Genomic DNA, 14,828 nt, shown 5'->3' with positions numbered 1-14,828 from the left:
ATCACACTTTGATTTGATAATTACTATTTTTTTGGAATTAAAAAAACTATTAAAACTCTATCCTGATAGTGAATTAGTTATTTTTGAAAGATATTTTTCACCTGAATAATCATGATAAATTTAATACAGTAGGAAATTTTAAAATATTTTAATGAAATTAAGAAATTCGATCATTGTTGGAAAATATGGAATTTTCCCAACATATTGCTGTGGCAACGTCCCAAAGATGTCAGTAGTAACCCAGTAGTAAAAGAGAAACATTCCTCTTGAAACTTATCTACTGAGCCTTACTATTCTGTTCATACTACCCAAAACAACTTATGAGATTTTTTTTTTTATAATTCTTGGAAAACGTATTACCCTTAAATAATTACGGAAAAGCTCGAAGATTTCGTATTAGTTTTTGACCAATATGAAATATCTTAATTTTGAGAACTCTTTCGGGTTTTAACTTTTCACTTACCTCTTCAAAATCAAAAGATTCTTCTAATTTTTTGCACTTCTCTGAGAGTCTTAATACCCCTATCAATACAGTATCCACTTTGAATTAAAAAAAAAATAAACAAAATGAAGGTTAATAAAACTATTTGTATGCCACATTGGAATAGATTGAAGCAGAGAAAAAATCTTGACTTGTTTATTAATTTATTCAATTACAAAAAAATGAACGAGATGCTTACAATGTGAACGGATTTATTTATTTATATAATAGTTGTTATTTCTGATGGAGTGTTATATCTTCAAATTAGAGATTTCCAAGAAGCAATGAACTCGATCCATTTTTTAGTAACTTACTCTGCTGGTGGATTTCCCCCATGTAAATTCCTAAATGTCTCTAGCTCCCAGTGGAATTTCCCCATCTACTACTCAGAAAGGCACTGGCCATAAACAAGTTCAATCTGTTGGATAATTTATTTGTGGATCTGTGGCAACACTGTCTCGACCACGTTTCTTGTATAACCTTTACACATTGTATATACGTGTTAGTGGCTCTTCTATTGTTCCGTTCCGTGTTGTTACTGTGTTCAATAAATATTGTCACAACTCCATGACCTGTGTTATCTTTTGCCCTAAACTATAGAATCTTAGATTCAACAGGTTATGGGCTCAGTGGCCGTAAATTCGTGAGTTTCATTCAAGTTATTATTTTTCGTTTCGCGAATCCGCCATGTCTCACCAGTCGCTGCCGGTTGAACGTCTAAAGGGACTAGAAAATTTCGACACATGGAAATTCGCAGTGCAGGCCTATCTAGAAGATTTGGAGCTGTGGTATTGTATAACAACAAAAAGGGATCCCGACAAGAAGAAAGATAACGAAATGTCGTTCCAAGTTAATCTTATTGGTTGAACCAGTAAATTATGTTCACATTCAAAATACGACTACCGCCAAACAATAAAAAAAAAGTATGGGAAAACCTATCGAAAGCTTTTCAGGACGATGGGTTGGCAAGACGAGTTGGACTTCTCTGTATTCTTATAACTACAAAACAATTAGACTGTAGTTCCGTGGAAGAATATGTGAACCGGATAATTACAACCGCGCATAAGTTAACGTCAGTTGGTCTTACAGTAAGTGATGAATGGGTTGGAACAATCCTTCTTGCCGGATTACCAAGCCGTTTTGAACCCATGATTATGGGCATTGAGAGTTCGAGCACGTCAGAACCGCCGATTCGGTTAAAACAAAACTATAGCAAGACCTTTCCATTGTAAAATCAAGCTTTGAAAATAATAATTGTTAAAATTCAAATTCCGCTTTGTACGGCCATAGTTCCAAAGGAGGTTCTGTTCAGTATAAGGGAATTCAGAAATTCAAGAAATATGAGCAAGGTAAAGCCGGTAAAAAGGCTTTTAAAGGTCCTCGCTGTTTTCAGTGTAGCGGTTACAGACACATCGCCAAGAACTGTTCTTCATCTGGAGGAACTGGTAAGAGGAGCGGAAACAATCCAAACAAGGGTGCAGCTACGACGCTGTTTGCAGCGTTTTCTACACGTTCCTCTGAAATTGATTTTTTTTCTAGACAGTGGTGCGTCTTGTCACCTCTGTAGAATATATAGCCCTGAAATGTTGGCAAATTCGAAAAAGGCTGAAAAAATATCTAAAACTGCCGCTAACACTGAAAGAATAACGTCAGATACCGTCGACGATATTTCATACCCAGTGACAATTTCAGGTAATAACCATATACATTCTGGGTAAATCTTCTTTACTCAATAGTGTTCAACATATTATGCCTAACATATATATGCATTAAAATAAAAAAGATGAGTTTGTCTTCAGTTTTACTTTCCTCTTAGATGTAACACATTGTTCTTTAGAATCGCTTTTGCTGTTTGAGGTGGCTTTCTTATCATTAACTACTTACTCATTTGGATATTTTTCTTCATCAGGCAGGTTGAAGTCGTCCTCACACAGTGCTACATTGCTAAGTATGGAGGAGTGGTCTCCCGTTGTATCGCTCGACTAGCCGCTGCAGTTCGTGCAAACAGTTAAACATTTTACTTTATCTTTTTTACATCCAATGTTCGAGTATCTTTTATCATGGGTTTTGGAATATGGGTATGAGAACTGTGCATCCAGTCTCTAAGAAAGAGAATTCAATCATTGGTTGATTGTAGATCCAAATCTACTCCAAACCACTTCTGCTCCTGAAGCAAACCAAATAAAACATTTTTGAGATTAAAGAAACATTGATGACGCGTATTAGCGCGATTCGAGAACTATTTAGTGAAATCCTTTCGACATCTCTCTGAAGCTAGAGAGATAGCTAAAGGATAAAAACTAGCTTCTCCTTATAAGAATGACAATGAAGGTTTATGATGATGACAATTAGTCAAAGTTCTGTGAGGATGTCTGGAGTTATTTCTGAGCTGTTTGTACTATATCCTTAATTATACTTACAATCTATCTCCTCAGGGATAGTGATTGTTTGGCATCATTGTGTATCATATTGTCTTGGAATGTGCCATCAGATGGTATGAAATCCAGATAGGATGGACTATTTTTCAACAAATCCTAATTTAACCCGATGATCGTGATATTCTAAGACGCAGGTTTTTAAAGTACAAGAGTGTCGTAAAGTACAGCTGTTTAAAGTACAGCTGGTCGCATTGCTTGTGGTGGGGTGTGTATTTTAGTGGAACAGAATATTCCCTTTAATGACTTACATATTACTTCTTATTTGCAAGCAGTAGCAGTAAGAATTTTATCACAACCTCGTCCGTTCACATTATGCTCTCTATACCTCCCTCTTGGTCGATTATTCACAGTTCAAAATTGAAAGACTTATTACATTCATTGCCCCCACCAGTAATTCTCGCTGGGGACTTTAATTCGCATAATTTCATTTGGGATAGTGACCACCTGGATGAGAGGGGTAAATTGGTCGAGTCTTTCATAGATAATTGTAATTTAAATATTACATAAATAAATAATCCAATTTATCAAACTCACCTTTGTGCCAGATCTGGAAAACTCTCACCAATTGATCTTACTATCACTAGCCCACTGTTACAAGCCACGACTCAATGGTACACTTTAGATGATACACATGGCAGCGACCATTTCCCTATAATTATTAAAACTCTTAATAAATGCCTCTCATTCACCAGACACAACAAATGGCTCATTAAAGCTGACTAGCCCCAATATCAAGCGGCGGCTAAACTTTCGGATATAGATCTTTCTGATACTGACCCTGACCGCTTAATACTACAATTAAATACTAGAATACTTGAAGCCGCCCAAACAGCGATCCCATACCTTTCCGCTTCTGCTAGAGTAAATACTACCCGCCCCCATGTACCGTGGTGGTCAGATGAATGTGAAAAAGCAATAAAAAACAGAAAGAGGGCACTTAGAAAATTTCTTCGCCGACCATCCTCCGAAAAACTAGAATCATAAAGCGGCCAGAAAACATGCAAGATATGTCATAAAAAATAGTAAAAAATTATCATGGCAGAACTTTGTTAGCAAGGTTAACTGTAACACACCAGGAGTTGTTTTCTGGCACACAGTTAGAAAAATTATGGGTTATGGCTGCTCACCTCAATTAAATTGTCTGAAAATTCGTGACCACTATGAAACTGAAACTGTAATCACACAACCACTCTAGCAAAACATTTCTGTGATACCTCATCAACTGTAAATTACTCTACGCAATTCCTTAACACAAAGCAAGTTATCACTAATGATCCACTTGATCCAATGAACCTGTCCTTTACCATGGACGAATTTCTAGCCGTCTTGAACTCTAGGAAAGATTCTTCACCCGGTTCAGATGAGATCTGCATTGCTATGATAAAAAACCTCTGTTCCCTTAATAAATCTACGATTTTGAAGATATTGAATAAAATATTTCTTTCTAATAGTTTTCCGAATATATGGAAGGAAGCGATCACGATTCCTATTCTGAAAAAAGACAAAGACCCCATGGATGTTAATAGTTATAGACCGATAACCCTAACCTCATCTATCTGTAAATTGATGGAAAAACTTATTTCTAATAGGCTAACATGGTACTTGGAAGCTAAAAACGTACTGCCAGCATGGCAGAGTGGGTTTAGGAAAGGAAGGAGTACTAGAGACAACCTGGTTCAGTTACAGTCCGATATCCTAGAAGGCTTTGAAAATAAGAGAAAAGTATTAGCAGTATTTCTTGATATAGAAAATGCTTTTGATAGGACCTGGAAAAGATTTATAATTGACACTCTAGTTAGTCATAAACAATTTTTTACTTAACAGAAGCTTTAGAGTCAGAATTGGTAATGTCCTATCGAAAGAATTCGAACAGGAAAATGGAGTGCCTCAGGGTTGTGTTTTGACCGCGACTCTCTTCTGTATTTGTTTTAATAAAGTATTGAATGTGGTTGGGTTACCTGTTAAAAGGATGCTCTATGCGGACGATCTTGTTATTTATACTGAAGGGAAAAACGTAGTATACTTACAAGAAGATATTCAAAATGCTCTAAACAATGTCAGTGTATGGCTTTCTGATCACGGATTTAAAATGTCAACAAATAAAACCGTTGCTATTCTTTTTTGCAAAAGACAGCCGATTGCAATGCCGTCACTGACCATGAACAATCTACCAGTTACATTCGCTCACACTGTCAAGTACCTCGGATTGATTTTCGATAGAACTCTCAGCTGGATCCCGCATATAAAACAATTAAAAGCAAGTTGCCTCCGCTCTCTTAATCTTTTGAAAATGGCCAGTAACACAAACTGGGGTGCGGATCGAACAAGTATGCTGACTCTATACAGAACGCTAGTGAGATCAAAATTGGATTACGGTTGTAATGCCTACAACTCATCATCGGGTACCACCCTTAAAATGCTTGACTCTGTACAAAATGCAGGACTCAGAATAGCTACGGGTGCTTTCCGCTCAAGTCCTATCAATAGTCTATATGTCGATGCTGGCGAGCCTCCACTTGACCTACAACAGCTGGATCTAATTTACTTTGTTAAAATCATATCAGCTATAAACCATCCTATTAATGAGCTGTTTCCAAATAGACAGACTCTAAACCAGCAGCAAATCGACCTAACCAAGAGAACACCGTTTACAGTCAAGGTTTCCACTTTACTGCTCAGTCTAAACATAGAAATACCTACTTTGCAAGAGACTGTAATTCCATCATCTTGTCCTTGGGGATTTCCCTCTCCTAAACTCTGTCTTTCCCTTTCAAGGCTACCTAAAAACAACACTCCACTATATCGATATAAATATGAGTTTCTCAGACTGCAACATAAATTAGGTGACGCCGACTTCATTTATACTGACGGCTCCAAAAATTACTCAGGTGTTGGAGCCTCGATTGTGTGCAATGATCATCAGTACCTATTCTCTTTATCACAGATATGTAGTAGCTATACAGCAATGGTTGCAATAAACAAAAGTTTAAATGTTCTTCACCCAACAAAACAAAAATTGGTCATCTGTACAGACTCTTTGTCTGTCCTACTTAGCTTAAGAAATATTTTTTAAACTAACCCGCTAAATCAAACTATATATTACTCATTACAGTCTGCCATCAGAAACGGTATGTCAGTGTTCTTCGCCTGGGTCCCTGGACACTGCGGAATAGCGGGCAACGAACTGGCCGATAGGGCAGCAAAAGTGGCGATTACTGAAGGAATACCTTATCGCGAAGTGCCTGTTAGTGATTTCATTGCTCTCATTAAGCACAAGATTAAATTGAAATGGAGATAAATGTGGGGAAATGTTTCCAATAACAAATTGAGGGAAATTAGGAGGGACGTCTTCCCTTGAATATCATCAACTAGAGATGTGCGCAAAGAGGAGGTGATTTTGACGCGCCTTCGAATAGGTCACACGCGCCTGACCCACGGTTACCTTATAGCCCGCGATCCTCCACCATTATGCCAAACTTGCGGAACAGAACTTACAGTCAAACACATTCTGACAGAATGCCGAGCTTATAACACCCTCAAATCTTTATATAATATACCTGATGATCTCCATTCCATCTTGCAGGATAACAAACATACTATAGATAGACTTTTTAAGTTTCTACATCATTCCAGCTCTACCATAAAATTTAATTAAATCCGGCCGGAACATGAATCTGCTTCAGAGATGTATTAACCCATCTTCGGATAGGCCATACGCGACTCACCCACTGTCATCTCATGATGAAGGGAGGATGAACCGGTGTGTCGATGCTGCTGAAGTGAACTCGCTGTTGGGCACATTCTTACTGGGTTACTCTGGAGTCTCACCGATTATCTTCATGTGTACAGGAAATGATCAGAGAAGACTCCACAACAGTAATAAATTTGTGAAGTGTAAATTGTAATTGTTAACATGTAATGGTAATTGTGATTGTAAATTTCTCACTTTGTAATTTCAACTGTCTTTGTATGTCATGTATGGATGTAAATTTCTCACTTTGTAATTTAACTATATCTGTATTTCTACTGTATGAACATGCCAATTGTAATCGAATTTGTAAATCAAGTGTAAATGGCCCGGGTGGTCGAAACACTTAAATAAATATTTAAAAAAAAAAAAAAAAAAAGTACAAGAGTACTTTACTGAATCTTCAGAGAAACACTGCTGAAGTGTAATTGCTGATTAGTGAATCAAAACCACACTATACGCTCCAACCCCCCCCCCTCCCTCCAAAAAGAGAGGTAAAGGAGAAAAAGTAAAAATCGGAGACTTTGGTACGCAGAATAGTTTGATTCACAGGTGAACTCGATAAATATTAGCAGCTGAAGATTCAACGTCTCGAAATACCAGCTAACTTTAAAAGTTAGTTACTAAAAAGCGTGTCTCTCTCCAAGTCAACCAAAATTCAGATACATAAGACACCAATCTATAAACATGTATATATATATTTATACTCATAAAATCAACACTGCTCCTTTTTTTTTTTTTCATTTATTGGATTATTCTTAAAGATTATGTCTTGTTAGTGGATTTTTATTTATTTGTTTTTTATTATTATTAACTTTTTGATAACAATAAAAAAGTATACAGTTGGGTTATATACTTTCTGTATTTGATGTTTCGGATTTTCGTTTATACTTGTAGATATGTACCTTTTAATTTATTATTTTAGTATAATTGTATTTGATTTTTCATCATTTTTTTTTTTAATTTATTGTCAGAAGTAAGTCACCTTATGTTTTATGATATGACAAATGATTTTATTTTATTTGTTCTACTTTTATTATATATAATCTATTAATTATTGTTGTTCATTTTTATCTTTTCAAATTCATTATATTTTATGATGGGTTATAATTTCACTTTTATTTTTTTATTTCCTCTAAGGCTCTAAAGCCTAATTTCGACGCTTGTAATATTATTCTAAAGGGATCAATCACAGAATAAATAAAAAATATGATTATTATCATTAATCAGGTCCTCACATTAATTTCACATCAGGCTAATACTTCCGACATTTCGGAGGACCTGTCCATCTTCAGGACCCTTCAATATTTTCTTTTGTTATTTTCTGTCATTTTAGTTCTATTTCTGGTTGAAAGTTTGCCATTAAAAGAAAAAAAATCTTATAATACTATAAAGGTTGACCACTGTATTGTTTCCATAAATACAAAAAACTTACTAAGAAGGTTAATAACTTCTAGACTAATATAAAAAACAGTAAAGTACATGATTACTTCGAATAAGAAACCGCTAGATAAATTTCTATTAATATTTCAACAGTTCATCGAAATTAAAGAAGTCAATTTTACCATTTTATATAAATAAATTATATAAACCATTTTATATAAAATTTTACCAAGTCATACTGCCCAAATCTATGGAGTTATTGTAGAACGCAGCATACTTATCAATCATATAAGATATAATACAAACACTGAAAAAAAACGAATTTAGATACGATATTTATAATAACTTTAACTATAACAAGTTACATTACATTTTTTTTTCCTTTCCTTTTTTTTTTATTTGTTTCATCCTTAACAGTATCTACTTTATCCTCTTTACTTCTCCCTCGCATATCTCATCTTTCACTTTACTAGTGATCGCATACAAATATTCAGCTTAGTACAAAAGTTTTATATAAATTAAAAAAAAAAAAACTGGACGTCTGCGATGAGGGGATGCTGCATGACTAAATGACAGCGAAGTCCCAAAAATGCTCTTAGGAAAAAAAATGCTGTAGCAACTGCTGCACAAAAGAATGCAGACTGGGTTTTCCGATTGCGGTAGGCCTTGACATGAGTTGTGCTATCGAATAAAGATTAGTCAAAAGTCCAGCTTGCTTGAAGAAGTAAAGTATTCAAATGAAGAAGTGGAAGAAGGGAATTTTCTCCAGTAACAGCGGATTACAGGGCCCATCTAAGAGATTTAAAAAAATTAATAACCAAGATTTCTCTAAAATAAACACAATTATCAATTATAAGAACATTACATAATATTACTTACAAAGGCATAAACATGACTGTTTTCACATTATGATTTCATGATAATATAATTATCAACCACTAGCCAGTGGTAAACGTTTTACCATCATTAAACAACTTCGCATCAGAATCCAATGAAATAAATTAGTTCACAATTTATTGTAGGTTGATTTGCAATTTTATTAGTTAGTGATGTTCTATCTTTTGTTGGGTTAAAAAGTTTTGTAGTTGAAGTAAGGAGGCTCTATTTGATATAAACATATAATTATTTAGTGTAAATTTAGTTCTTTTATTTAGGTATTCACACCTAAAAATGTTCATTGTTATGAATTATTTACGTTATATGAAATAAATAAAACCTATTTATTTGTTCTAACTACTTTACTAATTAAATTTTAACATTAAGATTCATATTAAATGTTGTTCAAAGTGAAGGTATGTTCGCAAACCCTTTGTTTAGGAGATGGATTACATAGAATTTTAATATGGCCTTTTATCCCTATCTATAAAAATAATTGGCAACTTAAGGATTAACACTGTTTGGAATTAGCATTGGGAACTGTTAATAACATTTATCAGTTTGTAAGGAGTTTTCGCATTATGCCTTTAATTTATACTAATGGTGAATATGCCGATATGTTGTGAGGAGTGCGACCATATATACAATATTTTAATGATAATCCATCTGGCACTGTACGAAGAGCTGGAGCAGAATTAGGTATTATGTTAACTACAGTATGGAGAACTCTCATTGCAAATGGACTTCATCCACATTATTAAAGGGTTCAAAATTTATTACCGTGAGATTTTCGGCAAAGAAGACATTTTTCAGATTGGTACTTAAATCAAGTTGGTGGATAATGCACAATTTTCAGGAAACATTCTCTAGACAGATGAAGCTACCTTCACAAGAAGAGGTATCTTCAATCAGAAAAATAATCACCTCTGGTCGCAGAAAAATCCCCATGCAATTCGTGAGCACCATTTTCAGCACCAGTTTCAGAGCAATGTGTGGTAGGGGATAGTAGACAATATTTTAATAGGTTTCTTGCAGCCTCGACCTAATACGGACATATTTCTGGAAATTCTCAATAATGATTACTATGATTTATTTGAACATATTCTAGTACAACTGAGAAGGGACATGTGACTTCAATTAGATGGTTGTCCTGCACATTGCGGAAGAGGTACACGACAATGGCTAAATGTTAATTATCCCAATCGATGGATTGGCCGTGCAGGACCAGTGCCTTGGTACCACTGGATTTTTTTGTTTGGGGTGACATTAAACAATAAAAGTCTATGCAAGGCCGGTCAATGGCCTTAATTCCTTACGAAGAACCAATTATCAAGATTCAATAATCTTGTGAAACACTAAAACATATCCAGTGGCTGCTGTTGAAGAACCTGTCTTAATGCTCAAGTAAATCACTTTGAACATCATCTATAGTTTACGTTTAATTAGTAAAGTAGTTGGAACGAATAAATAAGTTTTATTTATTTCATTTAACTTAAATAATTTATAACTATGAAAATTTTGGTGTGAATATCTCTTGAACAAAGCGTTTGCGGACATATCATCAGAGAATGTTTTTTTGTTTTGAGGTCCTTAGTTCATATTTTCAGTTTGGGCACTTAACCCTGAAACATCCTGTATAAATCTTGTTATTTTTTACATTCTAGGTTGCGGCATTTAAAATTACAATAACTGTTTTTAGTTAAAAATATAAATAAATATGTGATAATTCATTCTCTGAATGAAACTCTGCTATGGGTTTTTATGCTTCAATTGATCATTCCATGAGAAGTATGTATATGTGTTTACTTTTTCTAGACTATGATAAATATAATTAGTCTAGAAAAAGTTATGATAAATATAATTAAAGTCATAATGTGAAAATAATTATGGTTATGCTTATGTATGTAGTATTAACATCCGTACCCGGGAATATTATAGCGATGTTTATTGACGATGTTAGCTGCCGATCGGAACAAAATAACATTAAACTATTTTTTTTACGTAAAATACACCGTAACTTAACAGGATTTCACAATATTTACAATTGAGATATTGATTTTACAAAAGAAACGCACTTACATAATTAATAGATTAAATTAATTTTAGAAAATAAGTTAGAAACAATAAAAGTACAATTTGTCAATGTTGTTTCAACAACGTAACATATTCAGACCGAAATAGGATGAATTTACGAGAGAATTAAGGGTCCTACACAATGCTGAATTGAGGGAACTGCATCCAGTAAATATAATTCAGGTTACAGCATTGCGACGTATAAAATAGGCATGTAAGGTTGTTCACCTTAGTAATGAACGGAAATTTTTTTAATAAACTTGTTAATAAACACTGAACCTTCGTGTAGGTCGAAACGTAGATGGGAGGATTACGTTAAACTGATTTTGTAGATTTGGGTTTGGAGGGCCGTCACTGCACTGATGTATGTAGAGAACGACTGGTGTTATCGACATCGAACCTTCGGGTTCGCTAAGCCTGTATTATTATTAATTATGATAAATTTAGGGTTACAAATCAGGTTTATAGTATTAGGCTGCACTTCGCCCTTCCTTCCTAGGCTGCTACATTACAAGGTTCTTTTAGCCGATCCATATTAATTGCTTTTTTTTAGTCTTCAAGGGTAAGGGCTTGGACTAGGATCAACTCGAATAAATAATGAATTCGAAGGCGGATGAGGCGGGCTCGTGACGTCCTTGCGTCTGAACCCGGAAGATTTGCGTTAACTACTCACCGTGAGAGCAATGCCTTCTCGAAGGAATCCCATTCATAAATACAGCTTGTTATCCTCATATTAATACACCTGCAATATCGTGGCTGTTGTTCTCTCCATCAATTAACTACAATGTAGTGCTTGAATCAAGTAGAAACAAAATGTACGTAGCTGTAGCTGAGCTTCCATTATAAATCATAACAAGGTTATCCTGAGTTACCTGAAAACATCCGGCCCCATTTTAGTTTTAGAATAGTTCAAAACTTTCCTAGGCGTTTAGAAGGCCACCCTAGATTAATTATAATGTGATATGATAATGCTATACTAGAAAATATTATGTTCAGGAAGCTTTATTGACGCCCAGTTTGGAATAGCTATAAATTAGTAAAAATATTCGGATTCTTAAAGATTTCACAGCACTATTACAATACTTAATCAGGATAAGGTATGGAATACCACTAAATGTAGCCCTGGGCGCAGGCAGAGAGTAGCAGGGGGTGGGACCGCGGTTTTTTTTTTTTGGAACCCAAATAATAGTGAACTTATTTGACAGATGATTTCTTTCTGAAAACAGACCACAATTAGTAAGGTTACATTGCTGAGTTGACCTCTCCACGGATCACAACCACACCTTTGGGTATAAGGTGAATATCTTAAGGGGCTTCTACATGTTGGCCAAGCCAAGGCGAACTCGGGCATGCACGAGCATGTGGATGGGTGGCTTGTACTAGTTGGCCTAAGCTCGTTGCCGATCCGTCGAGAGTCGGTTTTTGGACACAGATCAAAGGGGTTCGTGAGAGAGCTCGTGTAGCAACTCCACCATTGTTCTGTGTATAGTTGCAACTGAGAGCTGTTAGGAGGTTGTAGTTAATTTTTATAATAAGTTTTATATTTAATCTTATTTATTTATATTTAATTTCATTTACCTTTTTTTTTGTGAAATAAAAATAATATAATCCCAGTGCAATGGCTGAAACCACTTATCGTCCGCCATGCTTGCCTCTCTGAATAACACTGACATGTGGATGTCCCGCTCTTTGTTTACCGAGCATTTGTACAAGCCTCCGATTCGTGGCGAGCGGCCAACATGTGGATCCGCCTTTACAGTTTGTCAGTTTAGTTATCATAGAATGTTTGTTGAAACAAAATGAAAAAAAGCCACCATTGTAGAAGAGATGTTAATATTTTTGCCAGCAATCCCAGATGGCTGATGCTCTCATTGCAAAACTCCTGATCATCTGTTATATTTTTGTATTTATTGTGTGTATTGTATGTATTGATATATAATAATTAAATTTACACTTGTTTTTCAAGTTTTATTTTTAATAATTTATTGCGATTATGGTTAATAAAAATTTAAAAAGTAATGATTGAACTTTATGAACTAGAAATCAAATGGAGGGGGTATATCTTGGAATGTAGAATTTATCTTTCTTTTAACCAGCGTGTGTATATCTGAGGTCTGCTCACCCCTTGGCGAAATCGTGCCTACCCCCATAAATGTAGCTCATTAAAACTGAGTTACCAGTTACGGGGTGAGGAGTTTTTCGCAAATAAAAAACAATTGTCTTCCCCAAAGTGAATTTTCGCTTGTTCGAGTTAAACATTTTAACGGAGGACCTGAAATGAGTATAACAAAAACAAATAATGAATAAAAGAAACTTTCCAATTGATATATACAATTTAATAAAATTAAAATATGAACAATGAAGAAAAAAAAAAAAGGAATCGTTTCCTGTTGTTACAAAAATAAAAGACTTAATTGTGAAATAAAAAAATCTCTGGATAGGCATACAAAAATAAAAGAATTTTCTTTAAAAAATAGTGCTTCCGTTGGTGAGAAAAAAAAATAAGGAAACAAAACTAACAGAAAAATAGGAAGCTCGATGTAATAGAAAGAGAGAAAAAAGTCGCTCACGGATGGCCGGGAGGTCAATATGCACTTATCGATACATTCTCATGGACAATATATCTTCCTAAATATCCGCCGTCATCCAGATGGTGATGAAGTTCCAGTCTGTGGAAGTAAGAGAGTCTTGAGTCGTGGGTGAGAGCAAGACAGAAGTTCCAAACCTTGCCATTACTGACTGCAAACTAGACTGCGTTATCAGCCTTAATGCCATTGCAGCTCGCAATGTTGTATACCTGACGAACGAAGTTTTGTATACGCAATACCACAAGAAACTTCTATATTCTATGATTTACGTAACAATCCCTTTTATTATAAATTTAAAGTAAGATTACATAGTGGTTAAACAAATAAATAAAATATAAACTTATAATTAACAAAAATAAATAAAAACCAGCTGGAAGTAAATAAAAATAAAGTAAACTTTTGGGCTTTAACTACCAGTATTGGACCATATTCATTCAATAACCTTAATTTTTAACCAAATCTTCGGTTGTAAGTTTGCCAATAATTTCTTTATTGGGGCCTGTTTACTATAAATTGAACCATAAGGCATTGACAAAACCTTTGGTCCTTGCTATGGTATGGCAATTTTTACTTACAAAAATAACGTTAATTTATTGGATGATGACAATAATTTATATATTACCCTTTCTGGTAAATATTTAAAAAATCGACTCTTTTGTATTTTTACCTTTGCACCCCAATCAAATAAGGCGAAAAAAGGCTCAACCTTGGATGAAAGATATAAAGTTAAACATTTGCATGGACCTTTATTTTGACTTTCTAAAAATTCCCATAAAATCTTTGTCGTCTGAAGTTATTTAAGGTCAAAGTTCAAGAAAAGAGACAAAAATCGTCGTTTTCCCTTTCTTGTGCATTATACGTTGTTTAATTTTAACATAAAACATGTAGGAAATTAAATTACTCACAATTTTGGACTAATTAATTTTTTTTAATGCATCAACCGTAGCATATATAACGTGGAAAGTGAGCTGTGTGCCCCCGCTTTCAGAACAACACTATTTAAAATACAGATCCAAATGCATAGTACTCATTAAAGTGTTAATTATTGAAATTTGTTATCAGAGCTTGCAGGGCATCAGCCGGAACAAATGAGAACAATATACAAACATTGTACTTATGATGAGACTGTCAAAATAGGCATAGAAATTTTAAAAAAAAAAGATAGAAAAAAAAATTAAAAGAATGAAATGAATATGAATATTAATCAATAGAATAATAATTTGTAGAATTGAAATTTTTCA

The 14,828-nt window shown here is 34.5% G+C and overlaps 1 protein-coding gene across 1 annotated transcript; it reads left to right on the top strand.

The window, feature by feature from the left end:
• The first annotated feature begins 5,062 nt into the window (after positions 1 to 5,062).
• Positions 5,063 to 6,217, top strand: LOC136796911 (uncharacterized). Its single transcript, XM_067052020.1, has 2 exons — positions 5,063 to 5,632; positions 6,032 to 6,217. The coding sequence occupies exons 1-2, from the start codon at positions 5,063 to 5,065 to the stop codon at positions 6,215 to 6,217; spliced, it is 756 nt and encodes a 251-aa protein (XP_066908121.1).
• Positions 6,218 to 14,828: the final 8,611 nt, after the last annotated feature.

This window comes from Halyomorpha halys, unplaced genomic scaffold, assembly GCF_000696795.3.
Source record: "Halyomorpha halys isolate HHAL.00 unplaced genomic scaffold, Hhal_1.1 Scaffold239.1, whole genome shotgun sequence".
Classification (NCBI taxonomy): domain Eukaryota; kingdom Metazoa; phylum Arthropoda; class Insecta; order Hemiptera; family Pentatomidae; genus Halyomorpha; species Halyomorpha halys.
This window is presented reverse-complemented; position numbering and strand designations above follow the sequence as displayed.

What these genes read in the sequence shown, in the direction of transcription:
- LOC136796911 (XM_067052020.1), top strand. Translation starts at nt 5,063, where the DNA reads ATGCCGTCACTGACCATGAACAATCTACCAGTTACATTCGCTCACACT. An exon ending in TACCTACTTTGCAAGAGACT is followed by an intron (nt 5,633 to 6,031) that starts GTAATTCCATCA and finishes TACTCATTACAG; the next exon opens with TCTGCCATCAGAAACGGTAT.